The 24,177-nt window shown below is 42.0% G+C and overlaps 1 protein-coding gene across 1 annotated transcript in view; it reads right to left on the reverse strand.

Annotated features, from left to right (window-relative positions):
- Positions 1 to 24,177, reverse strand: part of LOC124613091 (synaptic vesicle glycoprotein 2C-like) — a 179,545-nt gene that overhangs the window by 57,154 nt on the left and 98,214 nt on the right. Inside the window, exons 5-6 of the mRNA XM_047141683.1 lie at positions 21,243 to 21,364; positions 11,642 to 11,883 (exon numbers count right to left, since the gene is read on the reverse strand). Coding sequence (XP_046997639.1) covers positions 11,642 to 11,883; positions 21,243 to 21,364 — 364 coding nt within the window. The remainder of the gene's footprint in view (positions 1 to 11,641; positions 11,884 to 21,242; positions 21,365 to 24,177) is intronic.

Consider the following 24,177-nt stretch of genomic DNA (forward strand, 5'->3'; position numbering starts at 1 on the left):
GTGTCCCTTGGTCCAATTGAACTGATCATTGACCCGAAATGGATCAGTTCGGGTACTTGGAGACCGTTTGCAGCCGTTCATTGGCTTCATGTTCCCATTTTTCTCTTCAACAGTTCGTCTTAATATTTTCTACTACTTTAAAGAAACGACTATCGAATACATTTGGTACCTGTGACTCAACATCCATTCACTTCAATAGTGATGTTATCCGGTTGCGTTGCTGGTTGTCCTGTCTCTCATTTCCCTACATTCCATACAGCCTTAAGTCTTTTGTTGGATTACTGATGACATTATGTGCATTTTAATAACTTTTCTTAGTAATTTTAAGTAGTTTTTGTAGTGTGCAACTAGCACAGGATCTCGATTAGGTCTTACCAACAGACGCATTCCTCTTTTCCTTTCAAAAGACATTTTCATTCCTCTAGTGATACATGCATTTAGACTCAGCTGTTTACGTTCCTTCCTAATTAGGTTATTCGGAGAGCTTTTTGCAATTCATTATACGATTTTTCATGGAATAGACTATATTTTATGTTAGAATTAGATTAATTATAAATTTCATCCCATGTCATCTCTCGTACACTATTCTTAAAAAGTATTTGTCTTGGAGTCATTAATTGTTCTGATATACACTGCTGTGTACCAGCAGTGACACACTATCTTTTTTTTTACCTAAACAACTGTGCATAATGATCAGAGAGAATATATGTTACTGAGTAAACAGTTATTTTCTTGCTTTGAGATTCACCTAAGAAAACATTAGCAGTAAGGGTCCTGCTGTCTTTATAAACCTGTGTTGGAAAAATTACTTACTCAAATCAAATCTAGATCATTTTTGCTATCATAATCCCTTAGAAAATCTACACTGAAGTCAACATGGGCTATTAAATGCTTGCTGCTCTGTGATACATAGTACAGTAAGGAATCCAGATTCCTCATAAATATATCAAAATTTCCCAGTGTGGATCTACATATAGATACAGTGAACAATTACTCAGCATTAATTCACAAGGACATTCTTCTATGTACTGATCAATACAACATTTACTTGTCTCAATGTTTTTGAACTTCTTAATGTATGTAACAACTCTTCCTCCTTTCTCTCATTAATTCTGCATGAGTAAGACACTAGGGTGTAATCTCTGATACGTAATCTACCTAACAGTCTGGTTATGTAGTGCTCAGTTAGACACTTCATGTCTATTTTTACAGAACTCTCTAAATTTTCCAAACAGACAAAATGTTGTTCTACCATATTACTCAGTCCACCAATAATTTTATGAGGTTCGCTAATCTTACTTTTCTGTGCATTTCGAAGCACTTTGTTGGGTTCCTCCGCTATTTTGACTTCTTTCAAAACAGGGTGCCTCAATCTGATTATCGCCTTGAAAAGGTACCTCTCTGATACCAGTAACCACAAGAATCTTGCTTTGTGTGATGGTGGTACTCTGTACATTTTCTGCAAGAAACTCAACGAACCTTGTAACAGAGCAACTCAACGAATTACTAAATTTTTCCTTTCAGTTTGCTTGCTACGATGTGTTTTCTTTTTCTGTGAAACAAAAGGTTGTAATTAATTGTACTAATGTTTTCTCATGAAATGTTGAAGTGTTATACTGTTTTTCTATTGTAAAATTGAATGAACATTAAATGTAAGCTAGTTGTAGACACGCTGGCTTAGCTGGGGCTATACATTGTTGTCAAAGGGTATAATGCAACTGCAATAGCATTATCGCTGGGCGTGCAAGCGCGCTGGCAGGGTGGTACAGAAATATGATGAGATGGGAACAGTCGAGTCGAGTCATGTACAGAGAACGGCGGAGAGAGTGTGTGTTGAGAACATGGTTGTAAGGCAGCGGTGCTAAGAAATGTAATGACTCGGCGGAAGTTTGGTATGGCCTGGCACAGAATAAGGCATTAAGCAGGCACAGTATAATCACTGTAAGAGGATACCAATTACAGTGAAGAGTACTGTGGGTCCAATATTATTTATTGTGGAATTGTAAGAACAAGATACTGTGCCACACATTGTTAACGAACAATGCCTTACACGTATCCACGATGTATCAACACGAAGTGAGATCTAACCAGTTATTTGATAGACTTGTATATCGTAGTGCATTTTGTGACTGAATAATAGCAAGATATTTCAGAATGTTGATTACCACTTGTAGCTAAAACTATTTACCGAAGTAGGTTCCATCCTGTCCATTATCACTAAGCCCTAGAAAATCCTAATGAAAAAGAAGCAACTGTAATGTTTTTCTATAAAAGAATAATGTGAAATAATATAACTAAGAAGTGAGTAACTTTTTGCTATGCTGTAATAACTAATAGTAATTAACGCTTCAATTGTTTGAAAGACAGTAGTTATGCAAAGGCTTTACTGCTAGTAATTTGAACAGTAGTTCCAAAAGCAGTGTTTAACAAAGATTATTTTGTGTATTTTTTTTCAGTGAATGACAAGTTTTCATTTTACGCATCATCAATCAGAAGTGTTTAAGCCTCAAGGAAGTAATGGTAGTAACTGTACAAATTGATTTTCAGTAACTGTTAATGATAGTAGTGAGAGTTTAAGTTGTTTGACATCACCAAGTCAGTAAAATCATTTCTCAGATTTTGATGTATTTTTGCAGCTGAAACTTAGCTTTGCTGATTACGTAATTGTGAATTACATCAGAATGATTACTGAACATGGCTCTAATCTTTATGATGTTTTCTCATTTAAACGACAGTATTTGGTAAGTAGTACTTGTAAATGTCTTTTGCGCAAAACTAACGACAGTAAGCCTCCATGCTTTGCTATTTAGCTGAGAAGTATTTGACCATTGTGACATACCCGTTTGATGATCTGCTACCGTAATATTTAAAATATTCGTGTTATTTTCGCTTGATAACAAACCAAGTATTCTTATGTAAGTTTATCAGTAATACACTACTGGTCATTAAAATTGCTACACCACAAAGATGACGTGCTACAGGCGCGAAATTTAACCGACAGGAAGACGATGCTGTGATATACAAATGATTAGCTTTTCGGAGCATTCACAGAAGGTTGGCGCCGGTGGCGACACCTACAACGTGCTGACATGAGGAAAGTTTCCAACCAATTTCTCATACACAAACAGCAGTTGACGGGCGTTGCCTGGTGAAACGTTGTTGTGATGCCTCGTGTAAGAAGAAGAAATGGGTACCATCACGTTTCCGATTTTGATAAAGGTCGGATTGTAATCACGATTCCGGTTTATCGTATCGCGTTGGTCTAGACCCAATGACTGTTAGCAGAATATGAAATCGGTGGGTTCAGAAGGGTAATACGGAACGCCGTTCTGGATTCCAACGGCCTCGTATCACTATCAGTCGAGATGACAGGCATCTTATCCGCATGGCTGTACCGGATCGTGCAGCCACGTCTCGATCCCTGAGTCAACAGATGGGGACGTTTGCAAGACAACAACCATCTGTACGAACAGTTCGACGACGTTTGCAGCAGCATGGACTATCAGCTCGGAGACCATGGCTGCGGTTACCCTAGACGCTGCATCACAGACAGGAGCGCCTGCGATGGTGTACTCAACGACGAACCTGGGTGCACGAATGGCAAAATGTCATATTTTAGAATGAATCCAGGTTCTGTTTACAGCATCATGATGGTCGCATCCGTGTTTGGTGACATCGCGGTGAACGCACATCGGAAGTGTGTATTCGTCATCGCCATACTGGCGTATCACCCGGCGTGATGGTACGGGGTGCCATTGGTTACACGTCTCGGTCACCTCTTGTTCGCATTGACGACACTTTGAACAGTGGACGTTACATTTCAGATGTGTTACGACCCGTGGCTCTACCCTCCATTCGATCCCTGCAAAACCCTACATTTCAGCAGGATAACGCACGACCGCATGTTGCAGGTCCTGTACGGGCCTTTCTGGATACAGAAAATGTTCCACTGCTGCCCTGGCCAGTACATTCTCCAGACGTCTCACGAATTGAAAACGTCTGGTCAATAGTGGCCGAGCAACTGGCTCGTCGCAATACGCTAGTCACGACTCTTGATGAACTGTGGTATCGTGTTGAAGCTGTATGGGCAGCTGTACCTGTACACGCCATTCAAGCTGTGTTTGACTCAATGCCCAGGCGTATCAAGGCCGTTATTACGGCCAGAGGCGGTCGTTCTGGGTACTGATTTTTCAGGATCTATTCATCGAAATGGCGTGAAAATGTAATCACATGTCAGTTCTAGTATCATATATTTGTCCAATGAATCATCTGCATTTCTTCTTGGTGTAGCAATTTTAATGGCCAGTAGTGTGCATATCAATAATTACAGTAATAGTAATTTTATTTACGTAGTGAGCTGGCGACCGTTTTCTTTATACACTAAATGAATTCATGACATTTTTCCAAATTTTGCTAACTGCTTGATTCCAATCCATTCTTTGTTTTCATTTTACTTTTATCGAAACTCATTTTCTTATCGTTATTGTTAAATGCACTGAGCATTGGCGGTTCGCTTATGGCAGCACTTACGTTTCACGGCTTTAATTTGTTCTTCAGAGTAGATGCGTTGCCCGCACAACAGCGTATACGGTCCATTTAAATCTTAATTAACCGAAATAGCTGTTATAACCTACAGTTCACTCTTCTGTTCAGGTGTAGGCCGTGTCTAGTAGGAGGGGCGTTCAACAAGTAATGCAACACACTTTTTTCTGAAAGCAGGTTGGTGTTATTGAGGATTACAAACATCATATTATTCCCCCCTCTTTTGACTATAAAAGCCTATTTTTCAACATAATCTCCGTTCAAAGCGACGGCCTAATGCCACGTAACTGGGAGGACAAGTGTGCCCGAATGGAACCACTCTATTCTTCGACGTCGGAGCCAACACCTTGCTGCATCAATAACCTCCCCTGGAATGTGCGAGATCCGGGCTTTTGGGTGGATGGGGGAGAGCAGTCCAATGATGTTTTGTGAGCTCCTCTTGGGTGCGCAGAATTGTGAAGCCTTACGTTGTCTTGGAGAAGGAGAGGTTCGTTTGCATTTTTATGGTGACAAACCCGCTGAAGTCTTTCCTTTAAGTTCCTTCCGAGCTATTCGTTGCACCATGAGGGAGGACATCAAACTGAATAATCTCCTCAGAGTCCCAGAAGACCGTCGCCATTACTTTACCGGCTGAGGGTGCGACTTAAAACTTTTTCTTCGGAGGGAAAGTGGAGTGGCGCCACTTCATGGATTGCCGTTTTGTTTCCGGTTAAAAGTGATGAACCCATCTTTTATCCCCTGTGATGATGTTCGACAAAAAATTCTGACGATCGGCCTCGTCACGGATAAGCAGTTCTGCGCAGGTTGTCCTTCGTTGCTCTCCATGGTCTTCTGTTAAGTGGAGAGGAACCCAGCGGGCCCACACCTTCGAGTACTCCAACCGGGGGACTAGTATGTCAACACCACCAACAGAGACGTCCAGTTGTGCACCTAAGTATTTGATTTTAACTACAGGGGCTGAAGCGGGAAGATTTCACGATGTCCCACAACATATTCCACATTTTTACAACCGAAATTGTCCTAGAAATGAAATGTCTTGGATTACGTATTGAACTTCCCTCGTGTATCCTCATTTCCCTATTGCAGCGTAAGGTAGTGCTCTCATATGAAATTTCATTTCAATCTGCAGCAGCCAGTGAAACTCGCTGTTCACATGGCTCTAGTAGTGGCAATCCAGCAGCATTCGTGTTTCATCCAGGTCACCCCTAACGCTATAATTAATGTCCTTAGCCAGACTGTTCCCCACTCCACATGCTACAGTAACCTGGTCTTTTATGTCAAAAGAGGTTGATCATGTCCATCCTATGGTAGAATGTTTATTTCCCTCGATGGTGATTCTGTGTTCAAAACGACAGGAGGCCAGTTCACACAGCCTGTGACATCCAAAATTGGTTTTGTAAGCACAAGGATGAATCGTCGCATTTGCCCTTGCCACCACAGTCATCGGATCTCATTATCATTGAGCCTTCATGGTTTGCTTTGGAGAGAAGGGCGAGTGATCGCTATCCACCTCCATCATCAGTATCTGAATTTGCCACTATTTTTCAGGAAGAATAGTATAAGATTTGCTTGAAAACGAAACGGGACATATTTACCAATTATGAGAGCTGGAAGCTGGTTTGAAACCTAACACGTTTTATACACCGCATTAGTCATGGTAATCTGATGTTTTTTTCGGTGTTTCTACATTTTTGTGCAACCCCTGTAAAAAGTTGACTAGCAAAGGGGGTATTTCATGGCAAAGATACCTTATTATTATTAGACATAGGTCTTAATTTGGAGATGAAATTTGCGAGGATGTACGTCTCGAGCACTTCATTGTATGGAAGTGAAATCAAGTACGCTGAGAAAACCAGAAAAGAAGAGAATCAGGTCGTTTGAGGTGAGGTACTACAACTAAATGTTTAAAATTAAGCGGACTGATAAGAAATAAGGCGTTCCGTGGAATCAGGGGGAACTTGTGGACAAAGACTAACAACAAGAAACGACAGGATGACAGGACATGGGTTAAGACATCAGGGAATACACTATCTTATTAAATGCATCTGGACACTCATTTCTAAGGCAGAGTTGACCATCAGATGTAAAGAGAGGCAGACTCGCCAGTATAAAGGTGGAGGGGAGTACTGCATTGCCAGTGTTGTCTATAGAACAGTAGTAACAGCAGAATGGGTCGCTCAGGTGAGCACAGTGATTTCCAGCGTTGATTGATCATAGGATGCCACCAGAGTAACAGATCCGTTAGAGAAATTGCAATTCTTCTACAGGTGCCGATGTCGACTTCTAGGAAGTGTAAATGCGAGGAAACAGTACAGCTAAACCAGCACTGGGCAGGCATCATGTACTGAAGGACAGGCATCGTCGACCTTTGGGAAGGGTGGTTGTACAAAATCGGATTAAATAAGTGGAAGGTTCGTGAGTCATAAAGTGCTACTAGCAATCCAATTAGCACAATGACTGTGGGTCGGAAATTAAAAAGAAAGGGTCGCCTGGCCCTTAATAAGCCACACATTTGTGTAGTCAATACTAAGCGATGTTTGAAGTGCTGTGAAGAGCGAAGTCTCTGGAAAGTGAATGAATGGAAACAAGTGGATCACGCAATACCATGTGACAGCTTGATGGAAGAGCTAGGGTTAGAGTATGCCAGGAGAATGTTACCTGCTATCGTTCTTAGTGTCGACAATGCCATATAGTATATTACTCTGTGCAGGTGTCCCTCGTGGTAACTGTGTGATCCTTTATCACGTTAAGAAAATGCCAAATGCGGAACGATATAAGCACATTTTACAGCATCATGTACTGCATGAAGCAGAGGCAATGCTTGTGAACAACAACATTCCTGAAATGGACTGAACTACTCATAGTTTCGATTTAACCCAAATGGAACACCTTTCAGATGAATTTATAACGTCGACTACGCTTCAGATCCCAGCACCCCACATCTCTGTCTTATCTGGTTTCGGCTCTTGAGGAGAATGGACTGATATTCGTCGATAGACGATCAGTCACCTCATTGTAGGTCTCACCAACAGATTACAAGCCGTAGTAAAGAGGAAGGGTGGATACGCCTTATATTAATGTCCACTTATAGGTGATGGGATACTTGTGTGTGTGTGTGTGTGCGCGCGCGTGCGTGCGTGCGTGTGTGTGTGTGTGTGTGTGTGTGTGTGTGTTCGCGTGCGCACTTGTATGCTCTCGCGTCCTTGGAGGGAACGTTGATAGCTCGAAACACTGTGGGACACACGACGCGTCGTCAGGAAATTCCCGCCGAAGGTATATGTTTTATTTGAATACGTTGACTGAGTTAATTTGTGGTGAACTTCTAAACAGGTCACACACAAGAGGATAGCACACAGTCCTGCACCACATGGGTGCGTCATTGTTAATCGACAGCAATCAACTGAAAGGCAGTGTACATGTGTTATGGCATTGTTGGCTGGGATATGCCGCGCTGCGGGTGCGGCCGTCTGTCGTAATGACGTTCTTGCAGCACACACACTTTCCCTGCGGATTCATGAGAGTTGTGTCAAATGTGCAACTGCAGAGTTTAGGTGACTGTAATGGATAAGTGCATCGTGCAATGCTATGTTTGTGTTGTATAATGACGATGATGGTAATGAAAGAAGGGATAGGGTGTAATCCGCTGCTGGTACACAGCTTACTCTTCTCAAACAGCAACATCCTAAATTCATCATCCATACTGACGTATGAGATTTGTAACTCTTACAGTTCACATTATTTGTTGCGATTATGCTGTGACAAATTTCGTAAGCATACTGAAATACTCTCGGTGTTTGTCTAATCTTCATTTATACTGTCACATGTATGAGGAGCACTCAAAAACTAGACACATGGGAAAAGTTATGTAAACTATATACTATTTAAAAAGTGATTGCATTAGCTGTCAGTACCTTTATCGCAATGCGAGGTAAGATGGTCAGTGCCTTCTTCGAAAAACGTTTGTGGCTGCCTGCGGGACCGTGACTGTACCCAGGCATGCACTTCTTCATCCTAAACGAATCGACTGTCACGGACGTATTTCTTCAGGGGTCCAAAAATATGGAAATCAGAAGTAGAGAGATCAGGACTGTACGGAGGATAGGTAAGGGTTTCCCAGCGAAACTGCTGCAACTTAGTTGAAACAACCCTGACAACACTTCGGCCCACTCAAATGTTGCCAGTCTGCACTCTACAACCTCAGTTTAGATTCAGTGCCGCAAAGAGATGCAACACCCTCAAGCACAAGGTCATTTTACTGACAACTTATGTGACAGATAGTTCATCATTGTAAGACAAAATGGAACACATATGTCGCAGTAAAGTGTGCCCTCATGGAGTAGCAACAAAGGAGTGTTTATCTCTCATGCAAGCGATCATTAGGATTCCGAATGGTATTCTGCTACATATTGTCCCAAGCATCTTACGCCTTTTGTTACTATTCGGCAATGGTTCTTGCAAGCCTTGGAGAACGAATAATTTCCCTCTTCATCATCTCCTCCACATTTCCAACTGGCGAGAGATCTTGCGTCGCAGCAGCCGCACGTGGACGTGCGCTATCCTGCTGAAAAATTACATCACCTTCTTTTCGAAGAAATGGCAATAACACGGGGATAACGGTACTTGCGGTACTAACGCGCACTGGTTACTCTACTCTCAGAAATACCATATGTGACAGCATGTAGTAACTGATGGCACACAACATAATGAAACCTGGGATGGGATCTTTGTCTCGTGGTTGAATGCACTCTCGAATAGGCAGCTCACCAGGGCCACGCCACACACGTGTACCTCATTGGTCCCTGACGACACAGCAGGTGCACATGTTCCCTGATTTCATCCCTGGATGATATGATGTTCAGTGTACCACCACTGTCGGCATAGTGCGACGTTCTCGACGTGCGTCTGTACCACGTGGACGTCCAGAACCTAGTCTACACGTGTGGGAATTTTCCAAAACCACTGCACGACTCACCACCGATACGTAGTCCCCAACATGGGCACCAATCCGTCGATATGTCCATCCAGCTGTCCAGAGGCACACAGTGCGACCTTGTTCAAATGACTGAAGCTGTTCAGTACGAGAATGTAGTCGTCTGTGGGACTACATCCTAGAATGAATGTTGCACACACACAAACTCAGCACAGCTATTACCAGCAGAGTCAAAGCAGAGGGTGCACAGTTAGGCCTCCAGAACGCCATCTGATCGTTGATAGCCTGCACTTATTATACCTTAGTGTCGCTGAACACAGTCTTTGAGGGTGTTACATTTTATATGGCTGTATAGGTAGCGATACTTGTCGGTAAATACGTGTGCTGCATTAATACGCACCAACAGCTACTAACCACACACCTTTGAAATTCTGTGGCGATCGTGTTAGTTTGGATTCCCAATATATCAATCCTTTTAAGTGAAAAATATTCTCAGAGAAAATCTGTAGTTTCATCACGTGATATAACCAAACTTAATGCGCTCCTATGTCCATTACTTCGTTCTCTAGCTGAAGCTGATCACTTTATTTGCGATTTTTAAATGTATTCATGTCGTCTACCTGATAAGCCTATTGCAGCTATAGAATGCGACAATCACTGAAATGCTGACGAAACTGTTGTAGAATCTGTGTGTTTAAAATACAAGCCAGTCAGTCTGTTTAATTCTACGCTACTGGCCATTAAAATTGCTACACCATGAAGATGACGTGCTACAGACGCGAAATTTAACCAACAGGAAGAAGATGCTGTGATATGCAAATGATCAGCTTTTCAGAGCATTCACGCAAGGTTGGCGCCGGTGGCGACACCTGCAACGTGCTGACGTGAGGAAAGTTTCCAACCGATTTCTCATACACAAACAGCAGTTGACCCGCGTTGCCTGGTGAAACGTTGTTGTGATGCCTCGTGTAAGGAGGAGAAATGCGTACCAACACGTTTCCGACTTTGATAAAGGTCGGATTGTAGCCTATCGCGATTGCGGTTATCGAATGACGACACTGCTGCTCGCGTTGGTCGAGATCCAATGACTGTTAGCAGAAAATGGAATTGGTGGGTTCAGGAGGGTAACAAGGAACGCCGTGCTGGATCCCAATGGCCTCGTATGTCGAGATGCGAGGCATCTTATCCGCATTGCTGTAACGGATCGTGCAGCCACGTCTCGATCCCTGAGTCAACAGATGGGGACGTTTGCAAGATAACAACCATCTGCACGAACAGTTCGACGACGTTTTCAGCAGCATGGACTATCAGCTCGGAGACCATGGCTGCGGTTACCCTTGACGCTGCATCACAGACGGGAGCTCCAGCGATGGTGTTACTCAACGACGAACCTGGGTGCACGAATGGCAAAATGTCATTTTTTCGGATGAATCCAGGTTCTGTTTACAGCATCATGATGGTCGCATCCGTGTTTGGTGACATCGCGGTGAACGCACATTGGAAGCGTGTATTCGTCATCGCCATACTGGCGTATCACCCGGCGTGATGGTATGGGGTGCCATTGGTTACACGTCTCGGTCACCTCTTGTTCGCATTGACGGCACATTGAACTGTGGTATCGTGTTGAAGCTGTATGGGCAGCTGTACTTGTACACGTCATCCAAACTCTGACTCAATGCCCAGGCGTATCAAGGCCGTTATTACGGCCAGAGGTGGTTGTTCTGGGTACTGATTTCTCAAGATCTAGGCACCCAAATTGCGTGAAAATGTAATCACATGCCAGTTCTAGTATAATATATTTGTCCAATGAATACTCGTTTATTATCTGCATTTATTCCTGGTGTAGAAATTTTAATGGCCAGTAGTGTAACATCTTGATGTTTGTCTTGGTTCAAGTAACCAGGGGCCTCACCCCTGAGTGGTCGCTGATTGTTGTAATTGAGGACGGTTACTCAAAATAGCTTGGTTTTGGGGAACGAGTGTTCGTTATTAAGTGGCACACATTACACTCACGTAAGTGAAAACTTTCAACCGTTTTGCTAACTATAGGTTGGTGGACGAAGCAGGTGACAGGAACTTACAAATACGGGGAAGTCCAGTTCTGCAAGTCCATAGTTCCTCATTCATGTACTACAGAGGTGACGGACTGCTGGTAAGCCAGAGACGTACCGGGAAGGAGTCCGGGCTGCGTCCAGTATTGAGAGCATAGACCTTGCGGAAGACGGCGAGCGCCTCCCCGTTGCGGCCCTTGGACATGAGGAACTTGGGCGTCTCGGGGAAGAAGGACATGAGGCTGCCGGCTAGCAGAGCGGGCAGCGAGCACGCCATGATGAACACGTTCCACGGCTTGAGCACCAGGCCGCCACCCACCTCCACCGCCCACTGCTGCGTCAGCAGCCCCAGCGCGAAGGCTGCGAAAACACACTTTCATTTCACACATTTGATAAAAATGCAGGGGAAATAGGGGCTAACGTCTCATCAATCACTATGTCAATACAGACGGTAAACAACAAGGAAAATTGGACCTTGTCCTCTAAACGGGAACCAACTATCATTAGCCTTAATCGACTTAAGAAAACGTCTTTAAGGAGAGGAACACGAAGATGTAGGACGTTCAGGAATTATGCTGTGCTTGAAGGTGCTGTCGGAGTGCTGCAAGGCCCATTGAGGTTCCTGGAGACATATAGGAAAAGATGACATTACTCAACATCGTGGTGAATTAGTCACACCATAGGGAATTAAATGAATCGTAGAAGGCCACATGATAGAAGATATTTCCACGATTGGTCTAGTAGGGACGGGACACCAGAGGCAATACTGAGCATATGACTTACCTTACAAGGGGACCGCGCCTACTTGCCATCGCCGATTTCTTCCAAATTTATGGTATATGCAGGTCTTGGCAAGAAATGAAAGTGACAGAAATGGGAGTTCAGAAAAATCTAGCATTTCTGGGGACACAAGAGCCATTCTTGATAACTTACTAGCCAGGCAGCGGTTGATTGAGCGGGAAGAGTAAGTGAGGGTATTGTGAGTGTCGTGCAGTAGAGTCTTCTTGTAGAAACTTTTTTTATTTTTCAATTTTTACGTTGCTTACATAGCACATAAACTGTAATAATGCTCACTGTATTGTATTTATTAATGTTTGTATTTTCATAAGATGCACGAAAATGCAAGGCAAAGTAAATTTTAGTATTGCGTCCACAAGCTCTACAAATAACTTTCCTTGAAGGGACTTAAATTAAAGCGTATAAAGCTTTGCACTCCTTCGAGTAGTTCTCTTCAGCTAATGCCACAGCGCGACGTCTACTTTCATCCTCAGCAAAAGAATTTGATCAAGAAGCTGCAGAAACTGATCTTAGTCCGCAGCTCGTGGTCTAATGGCTAGCGTTGCTGCCTCTGGATCACTGGGTCCTGGGTTCGATTCCCGGCCGGGTTGGGGACTTTCTCTGCCCGCGAACTGGGTGTTTGTGTTGTCCTCATCCCTTCATCATCATCATCATTCGTGACAGTAGCTAGATTCGACTGTGCAAAGAAAAACTGGGCTGTGTAAAAGTTGGGACTTTGCACGGGCGCTGATGACTGCGCAGTTGAGCGCCCCACAAACCAATCATCATCATCATCAACAACAAAAACTGATCTTAACTCATCTAGGGAGAAAAAGAAGTCATCCCGAGAAGACTACATCGAAATACATTTCTCTGTACGTCACTAGCTATCCTCGCCAATATATGGGGAATGATTCGTTAGCGGTGGTTTACTGCCAAGTTACATGATGAGAGAGAACTTTTTGGATTACAAATAAAACTTGTTTTTTGTAGAAACTTTAAAACAGTCATGTGATTATAAAAATGCGGCGTTTATAACCTGAGAAAGATGCCGAGAAAATTACTGCATCCTCTGTTTTCTTGACTTATATCATCCCAAGACAAGTAACTTTTCAATCGTAAAATAATAAATATATCTGATTTTACATGCATTTTACAATGTTTCCTAGATGTACAACTGCAATCCCCAATTTTCCGTTCGTTTTAGTTTTTATGCCTTTTACAAGTATATTAATAAATACAGTATATTCAGCATTATTTCAGTTTATTTGCAGTGCAAGTAACGTAAAAGTTGAAAATAAAAAATGATTTTCGACCTACGGTCTCGACCACGCTACCCTGAGATTATCGTCCTGAAATCTTTTCTCTGAACCAACCGCTCCCTGGCAACTAGACTAATGTAAATGGCTGATGTCTCACCCGAACCGCGCCAAAAATGCTATTTACTCTGAACGCTTTAGCATCTGAAGCTCCAAATTCTGTCACTTTCCTTTATGGCCAATTCCTACATGTACCAAAAATTTTCATGAAATTATATAGGGTAGGGGCGGTCCCCTTGTTAGAAGATTATGTAAAATTGAGTAAATCTACATTTATTGTATTTATAGGTTTATAAGGGCATTTTACTGTGCTGACTGGAATGAACTGTTTGAAATTCTATCAGGGAGAAAATACAGGGTGCGAAAGGTTATCTACAACTTGTACAGAAATAAAACTGCAGTTAAAACAATGGAAGAACACTAAAGAGAGGCCGTAGTTGAGAGGAGAGTAAGGCATCATTGTAGCCCATCCCCCTTATTATTCAACCTGCAAGTCAAAGTAGAAGTAAAGGAATGCGAGGGGAATTTTGGGAAGGGAATTAAAGTTCAAAAGTATATAACCTTCTAATAAAACTTATAATTCTTTACGTAGTACGAAAGACACTACCAGTTGCATTTATAGATTTTATCTTACTTTCAATCAGTTTCTGTGCTACATTACACCAACTTCAGCCATCTCTATGATGCTAGATGATCATGTGTATACCATAGTAGTAGTAGTAGTAGTAGTAGTTATAGCTTTATTCATTTGTAGACTCTTTTTACAAGGCTATAGGACATGCCATAACAGGTACTTTTTAGCTGCATTTTTAAATAAGTGTTGAGAGGCACCCACATCCCTTGCTCATACTGTGGCACCAAGCAGTCAGGCCTGCAAGATGAGTGGTCTGCCAAGCGAGTGGATTCATTCTTATTTATCGAGTAACATGAACTCTAGTACTCACACTTAAGTTACAAGTTATCCTCCTATATGATTAATACGCAACGGAAACACGCATCTGACTATCTGTGATTTACAGAACTCTGACTGTTCACTACGCACTGGCAATACCACATTTTCTTTTTGTCTTTCGTTTAACGGCTTTTATCAACACGTGGCCACCGCACTGAATATGAATGGCGCAGACATTATAAATTCGGGACATTATTACAACATATAATTCGAAGGAAAAGTCCACCAATCTTTTTCTTTTCACTATCTTATTTATTTCGATAAATTCTATAACCTAAGCACACAAATTCTATAACCTACAACAATAACACATGAGAAATTCCACCCAGTGGGCATGGCTTTACAATGGTGACTCTCTATATTATGGTCTCGTAATTACTTTTAACGCTACAGCGCACTTTCTGGATAGGATGGTGGATCTTTTATTATACCTCACGCTTCGACTCTCACAATCATCATCACTAAACTTTCCTCCCGACCGAGCGGTACCGAAGGAACAAGCATAACCCACTAATCTTTTGAAACTACCTCGCTACTCTCCCATGCAATCCACACATACCCAAATTACATGACATACACCACACTACAATAGGAAATACTACACAGAGAATGGTCACAACATTATCACTTTCAGCTTTCCTACTTCAATCAATATTTATCCCAGTTTCACACGACACTGCCCCACTTCGTAATTCTACTTTCCTACTATGAACTCTGGAGATATACGCACGTCTTCCTGTGCAATGCAAGCCAAGTGGCGTTGCTGGATAGACGGCCGACTGACCTTGATTCTCTCTCAGAGTTTAAATCTAGCGTCACACGGAATCATATCACGCAAAGTAACATTAAGAACATATTCATCACACACGCGAGTCCTCAACTGATACCATGGACGAGTACTTCTCTTTATCTTTTGTCTCATACACAGTTTGAGACTCACACAGTACTCACCATGTGGAAGTACTCGTCTCTAATTTCAAGTCCTGCACACGCCATTTCTTAAATATTTCAACTTATGGTACACACGCTATTTCTTAAATATTTCAACTTATTGTACACACGCTAGTAATTCAGCTTAACTTAAGCACACGGAAGTATTTCAACTTATTGCTACACGTGGTTTCATTGTGACCGTTGGTCACTTCCGAAGATTACTACAATCCCATTAATATTACCTGCCTGACATTTAATTCTCCCCACAAAAGTTCCTGAAATAGAGAAATTAATATTTCAAACTACTATTAAGTATTCCACATGCATACCATGTCTCCACTCTTTCGTCATTACGGAGCACAACTAAAACAGGTCTTAACAGCACAAGATCCAGCGGCAGAGTGATGAAACATGGCCATTCTCTAGGTCCTCTCCCATCTCTGTCGAGGTGGGGGAAGCACATTGCTATCGCATTGGTCAGCCACATTTCAGGCGCTCAAAGCTCTGGTAAATTTCATCTCTTTGGTCCCACCAAAGGTAGCCAAAGGATCGACTCAAAGATGATCATATATTCACATTCACTATCTGCGGTTAGCAGACGACCATACATTCATTCATTTCACAGATCTCACCAATCTGGATGTAGGGATTTACTTTGTGGGAGTGCACATGTGATCAATTAAATAAATAAATTGTCATTCTTTCCCACACTGGTATCCGGTTTCGCTGTATTAATTGAAATTGAGTTATTTTACAAAAAAATGTGTTGTTCTGACAAAAATAAAGAAGTATGTTGTACCTATTTTCAATGTCGGGCGGTACTGTACCCTTTCAGTGTATTTTTCCAATTTCTTTAATATATTTAGTAATTTATTGTACAGTTTTATTACTTGTTGGAAAACGTTGTTTTGAATTTTATGTTTATTTTTCTTGGTAAGTGTAAGTTGAGTCTAGCTCTTATTCCATAATAATGGACAGTACTCTTTGTGCAGCAATTAACCGTGTTATTTTCGATGTGTACAACTGAGTGGCACATGTATTTACACAGAGCAGTTAAAACCCCAACTATTTTTGGTTAGTATTCTTATCTCTCTTTTCTGGACTTTGAAAATTGTGCTCACATTTTGTGCATTTGTTACTCAAAAAAGAATGCCATAGCTACGAACTGAGTGTACATATGAATGTATGCATGTTACATACTGATGATAGGATTCCAAGCGTATAACATGCTGATGACAATCTGAGCAATCATCGTTATACATCTCACAAAGCGTATAAGAAACTCATTTGTGCTGTGCTGTGCTGCTGTGCTATGAACGGCGGCAGCATTTAAGCAAGACTCGATAGTAGACAAAGAACTGTAAATAATGCTAAAAGTGACATCCGCGGTACATAATGATATATTAAGAGCTTTCGTCCTATAGTCCATGGTAAGATAAATGTACGGACATTATAATTCTGTCAGAACCACCAGAGGAGATGGAAGAGCATTTCAACGGAATGTATAGCGCGTTATATAGAGGACATAATATGGACATCATCAAAAGAGCAGAAAGAGGAATATAGTGTCGAATTAAAACAGGCGATGGTGATGGAATTAAATTAGAAAATGAGGCAGTTAAAGTAACAACTGAGTTTTTCTTTTTTGTCGGCGAAATGACTCGATGGTGGAGATAGAGAAAATAAAAAATGTGGTCATTAAACAATACGAACAAGAGAGGAGTAGGAGCTTTTTAAATGTAGACGAATGCTGGAGGTAAGGCTAAGATAGGTATGTATGTATTTATTGAACCAACGACCTAGAATCGACGGAGAGGCTTCGTCCCGCCCTAGCCCTCAGCGGTTCACAACCCCACAACAGGCCACAACAGTCCCCCCATCCTGCCGCCTCCCCATTAAGAAAACAAAAACAAAAAAAAGGTTCAAATGGCTCTAGGCACTATGGGACTCAACATCTGAGGTCATCATTCCCCTAGATTTAGAACTACGGGCGGATTCGTGCCGGGGGGGGGGGGGGGGGGGGGAGACCGTCACGCGCGTTAGACAGATAGTTCCGACAACTAATGAAGAGGTATAAATTTAAAAGAGGAGAAAAGAAACTGATGGCATCAATTGACAAAATTAAGGGGTAGCGTCTTTGATTCATAATCAAAACGTCTTCGGTCCCGGGTTTGATCCCCGCCACTGCCCAAATTTTGATAAATAATCAGCATTGGCGGCCGAAGACTTCCGGCATAAGAAGTCAGCCTCATTCTGCCAACGGCCTTGTCAAAGAGGGCGGAGGAACGGATAGAGGTTCAGGGCACTCTCTTGTCCTAGGGGTGGGAATTTGCCCCTAAAGGCGGAAGAATCAGCAATGATCAACGACATGAGGATGCAGAAGGCAATGGAAACCACTGCATTAAAGACACGTAACGTGCATCCACAGGACATGTGGCCTGTAATTGAAGAAGTGTCATGATGATCTCTCCATTGGCAAAAAATTCCGGAATAGTCCCCCATTCGGATCTCCGGGAAGGGACTGCCAAGGGGGAGGTTACCATGAGAAAAAGATTGAATAATCAGCGAAAGGATAACGTTCTACGAGTCGGGGCGTGGAATGTCAGAAGCTTGAACGTGGTAGGGAATCTAGAAAATCTGAAAAGGGAAATGCAGAAGCTCAATCTAGATATAGTAGGCGTCCGTGAAGTGAAGTGGAAGGAAGACAAGGATTTCTGGTCAGATGAGTATCGGGTAATATCAACGGCAGCAGAAAATTGTATAACAGGTGTAGGATTCGTTATGAATAGGAAGATAGGGCAGAGGGTGTGTTACTGTGAACAGTTCAGTGACCGAGTTGTTCTAATCAGAATCGACAGCAGACCAACACCGACAACGATAGTTCAGGTATACATGCCGACGTCGCAAGCTGAAGATGAACAGATAGACAAAGTGTATGAGGATATTGAAAGGGTAATGCAGTATGTAAAGGGGGACGAAAATCTAATTGTCATGGGCGACTGGAATGCAGTTGTAGGGGAAGGAGTGGAAGAAAAGGTTACAGGAGAATATGGGCTTGGGACAAGGAATGAAAGAGGAGAAAGACTAATTGAGTTCTGTAACAACTTTCAGCTAGTAATAGCGAATACCCTGTTCAAGAATCACAAGAGGAGGAGGTATACTTGGAAAAGGCCGGGAGATACGGGAAAACTTCAATTAGATTACATCATGGTCAGACAGAGATTCCGAAATCAGATACTGGATTGTAAGGCGTATCCAGGAGCAGATATAGACTCAGATCACAATATAGTAGTGATGAAGAGTAGGCTGAAGTTCAAGACATTAGTCAGGAAGAATCAATACGCAAAGAAGTGGGATACGGAAGTACTAAGGAATGATGAGATACGTTTGAAGTTCTCTAGCGCTATAGATACAGCAATAAGGAATAGCGCAGTAGGCAGTACAGTTGAAGAGGAATGGACATATCTAAAAAGGGCCATCACAGAAGTTGGGAAGGAAAATATAGGTACCAAGAAGGTAGCTGCGAAGAAACCATGGGTAACAGAAGAAATACTTCAGTTGATTGATGAAAGGAGGAAGTACAGGAAGTCAGGAATACAGAAATACAAGTCGCTGAGGAATGAAGTAAATAGGAAGTGCAGGGAAGGTAAGACGAAATGAGTGCAGGAAAAATGTGAAGACATCGAAAAAGATATGATTGTCGGAAGGACAGACTCAGCGTACAGGTAAGTCAAAACAACCTTTGGTGACATTAAAAGCAACGGTGGTAACATTAAGAGTGCAACGGGAATTCTACTGTTAAATGCAGAGGAGAGAGCAGATAGGTGGAAAGAATACATTGAAAGCCTCTATGAGGGTGAAGATTTGTCTGATGTGATACAAGAAGAAACAGGAGTCGATTTAGAAGAGATAGGGGATCCAGTATTAGAATCGGAATGTAAAAGAGCTTTGGAGGACTTACGGTCAAATAAGGCAGAAGGGATAGATAACATTCCATCAGAATTTCTAAAATCATTGGGGGAAGTGGCAACAAAACGACTATTCACGTTGGTGTGTAGAATATATGAGTTTGGCGATATACCATCTGACTTTCGGAAAAGCATCATCCACACAGTTCCGAAGACGGCAAGAGCTGACAAGTGCGAGAATTATCGCACAATGAGCTTAACAGCTCATGCATCGAAGCTGCTTACAAGAATAATATACAGAAGAATGGAAAAGAAAATTGAGAATGCGCTAGGTGACGATCAGTTTGGCTTTAGGAAAAGTAAAGGGACGAGAGAGGCAATTCTGACGTTACGGCTAACAATGGAAGCCAGGCTAAAGAAAAATCAAGACACTTTCATAGGATTTGTCGACCTGGAAAAAGCGTTCGACAATATAAAACGGTGCAAGCTGTTCGAGATTCTGAAAGAAGTAGGTGTAAGCTATAGGGAGAGACGGGTCATATACAATATGTACAACAACCAAGAGGGAATAATAAGAGTGGACGATCAAGAACGAAGTGCTCGTATTAAGAAGGGTGTAAGACAAGGCTGCAGCCTTTCGCCCCTACTCTTCAATCCGTAGATCGAGGAAGCAATGATGGAAATAAAAGAAAGGTTCAGGAGTGGAATTAAAATACAAGGTGAAAGGATATCAATGATACGATTCGCTGATGATATTGCTATCCTGAGTGAAAGTGAAGAAAAATTAAATGATCTGCTGAACGGAATGAACAGTCGAATGAGTACACAGTATGGTTTGAGAGTAAATCGGAGAAAGACGAAGGTAATGAGAAGTAGTAGATATGAGAACAGCGAGAAACTTAACATCAGGATTGTCACGAAGTCAATGAAGTTAAGGAATTATGCTACCTAGGCAGTAAAATAACCAATGACGGACGGAGCAAGGAGGACATCAAAAGCAGACTCGCTATGGCAAAAAAGGCATTTCTGGCCAAGAGAAGTCTACTAATATCAAATACTGGCCTTAATTTGAGGAAGACATTTCTGAGGATGTACGTCTGGAGTACAGCATTGTATGGTAGTGAAACATGGGCTGTGGGAAAACCGGAACAGAAGAGAATCGAAGCATTTGAGATGTGGTGCTATAGACGAATGTTGAAAATTAGGTGGACTGATAAGGTAAGGAATGAGGAGGTTCTACGCAGAATCGGAGAGGAAAGGAATATGTGGAAAACACTGATAAGGAGAAGGGACAGGATGATAGGACATCTGCTAAGACATGAGGGAATGACTTCCATGGTACTAGAGGGAGCTGTAGAGGGTAAAAACTGTAGAGGAAGACAGAGATTGGAATACGTCAAGCAAATAAGTGAGGACGTAGGTTGCAAGTGCTGCTCTGAGATGAAGAGGTTAGCACAGGAAAGGAATTCGTGGCGGGCCGCATCAAACCAGTCAGTAGACTGATGACCAAAAAAAAAGGATGAGTGAATGGGAGACATCCTTAGGCATCAAGAAATAATTAAATTCGTGTTGGAAGTTAAAAGCAGATTTAAATCTATGCTGGTCGCAGTGTGTGTGTACTGAGATGAAGAGGCTTTCATGGAACAGACTAGCGCTTCGTATTCGGTCTCAAGCTTCTAAAAACAAATGTGCACTATATAACATCATGATTTTTTAATTTGTTGAATTTACCTCTGCTGTAAATACACTTATAAAAATAAAAGTTTTGATCGTTTCAGAGATGTCAGGTACTTCCTAAGGATTTCAAGAATTGAAGGAGTGTCCACTCACAGGGAATGAGGTAGTTGGCAGTGGAGACTCCGATGCCGGTGAACATGATGCAGCGGGAGCGGTACTTGGTGCTGTGGAACTCCGCCAGGTAGGACATCAGCATGGCGTAGGCCCCGCAACCACTGCGTCAAAAACATAATGTGCCTTCGTACTGTCATTAAAAATGAACGAAAATACATTGGAAACGCTAAGAAACAGCCTTTCACATCCTTGGAAGAAGCTGCATTGTTGTGGATGGGTTATAAATCCCATAAAACATTAGCATACAAAATAATCCTTGATAGTGTCAGGAGTAAACATGAGCATATGAGAAAATGCTTATATCCACTGTGATTTGGAGTTGTTCAGAGAAGTATCTCAAACTTCGAGACGCAGTCAGATATGAGGAAGATTCAATAAGTACCCATATAGCGCAAGTAGGTGTCTCAGCCGAATGCCACAGTTTCTTAGACGACGCAAAAAGAATAATGAAACGTATTCACGGTTTCGTATGAATTTCAATTCTACTACCTGGTTGTTACTGCAGAGATGGGAAAAGTGCGATATCGTTCGGCGAGTTTCTTTTTGCTTGTGGATGAGAAAACTTGTGACAAGAGAAAACTGACAATGGACACTGCACGTTAATGATAATAGGTTAGAGATGGTACCATGAACTTAAACGTGGACGGACATCCATTTCTGATGATGACGACTCAGAACTACCAGCATACGAGGTTTCCAAACAAATCTTGCAAAAAGTCGACTATATGATTCTCGCTGACCGTCCAACAAAAGTACGTGCAGTAACTTAGGCCACATGTGTGTCGACGGCAACAGTAAATAACGTTTTACGATATAAGCTACCAAAGAAAATATTAAGTTGCTGCATAAGATCGTAGTGCTTTTGTTTTGAATGTTGGCATTTCAACTCCTATGGGTTTATTTATCGATTGTCATTTTTTTTATTTGCAGTTTACTGCTGCTATTTGAGTTTACATATTGTCATTTTGTCGTTTAGAGATAGTAAGTGGAGCTGTGGACGCTATGAAATGCAATGCCAAATGGAGAAATCGCAACATTTCCGACGTATTCTTCTGTTTTAGTCCGACAGAGGGGTGACAGCAGCTGAGGCAGCCAGAAACATTTGCGCTATGCGTGCGTACAATGTCATTGGACAGAGTACCACAAGAAAATTATTTTCTCGTTTTGAGGAGGATCGTTTTGACATTAGTGACTCTCCACGTTCAGGAAGACCTTCGGGCTTTGACGAAAATCGTTTATGCTTTAATCCACAATGATCCGCACAGTGTACTCGAGAACTGGCAAATATGATGAATTGTAATCATTCCATCATCATGCGTCATTTGCATGCAACGGGGAAGGTTCAAAACTCGCGTGTGTGGATACCGCATGCTCTAAGCCAACATCACAAAAATCGGGTTGTTGTCATACATGCATCTCCGCTTGCTCGTCATCAATTGACTCCAACATTCCTATCCAGTATCGTTACTGAAGTAAACTAAACTCCTCCCGAACAGGAAATGAAAGCCCAATGGTACTGACCGGCGGCCGTGTCATCCCCGAAGAGATTCTGGTCATACATAAAGCACACCAGTGGCAAGACGCAATGAATACCTTCACTGCGCGATAACAACGGTGAAGTCACTGATGCCAGTGCCATTAAAGCAGAGTTATTAAACACGGTTTTCCGAAACTCCTTCACCAAAGAAGACGAAGTAAATATTCCTGAATTCCAATCGAGAACAACTGCCAAGATGAGAAACATAGAAGTAGATATCCTCGGTGTAACAAAGCAGCTTAAATCTCTTAATAAAGGCAAGGCCTCCTGTCCATATCGTATACCACTCAAGTTCCTCTCAGAGTACGCTGATAAAATAGCTCCATATTTAGCAATTACATACAACCACTCTCACAGATAGATCCGTACCTAAAGACTGGAAAATTGCTCAAGTGACACCAATACCCAATAAAGGAAATAGGAGTAATCCGCTGAATTACAGGCCTGTATCACTAACGTCAATTTGCAGTAGGGTTTTGGAACATATATTTTTTCGAACATAATGCAGCACCTCGAATAAAACGATTTATTGACACAAAGCACGGATGCAGAAAATATCGTTCTTGTGAAACAAAACTAGCTCTTTATATTCATGAAGTATTAAGTGCTATCGACAGGGGATGGATGTAAAATTGATTCCATATTTTTAGGTTTCCAGAGGACTTTCGACACCGTTCCTCACAAGCGTCTTCTAACCAAACTGCGTGCTTATGGTGAATCGCCTCAGTTGTGCAACTGGATTCGTGATTTCCTGTCAAAAAGGTCACAGTTCGTAGTAATAGACGGAAAGTCATCGATTAAAACAGAAGTAATATCCGGCGTTCCCCAGGGAAGTGTTAATAGGCCTGTAAGTAGGCTGTTTAGGTTTTTATGTTGGTAACGCCACGTAGCGCTCTGTATGAAAATCACTGACTGTGCTGTGTGCAGTCTGTGGCTGGTTTGCATTGTTGGAATATTTGCTATTGTAGTGTTGGGCAGTTGTATGTGAACAGCGCGTAGCGTTGCGCAGTTGGAGGTGAGCCGCCAGCAGTGGTAGATGTGGGGAGAGAGATGGCAGAATTTTGAGAGCGGACGATCTGGACGTGTGTCCATCAGAAAGAGAAAATTTGTAATACTGTATATCATGAACTGACATATATATGATGACTTTTGAACATTATTAAGGTAAATACATTGTATATTCTCTATCAAAATCTTTCATTTGCTAACTATGCCTATCATTAGTTAGTGCCTTCAGTAGTTAGTATCTTTTATTTAGTTGGCAGTATTGGCGCATTCTGTATTGCAGTAGTTCGAGTAACGAAGATTTTTGTGAGGTAAGTGATTCATGAAAGGTATAGGTTATTGTTAGTCAGGGCCATTCTTTTGTAGGGATTG

The sequence above is a fragment of the Schistocerca americana genome, chromosome 4, assembly GCF_021461395.2.
Source record: "Schistocerca americana isolate TAMUIC-IGC-003095 chromosome 4, iqSchAmer2.1, whole genome shotgun sequence".
Lineage (NCBI taxonomy): Eukaryota > Metazoa > Arthropoda > Insecta > Orthoptera > Acrididae > Schistocerca > Schistocerca americana.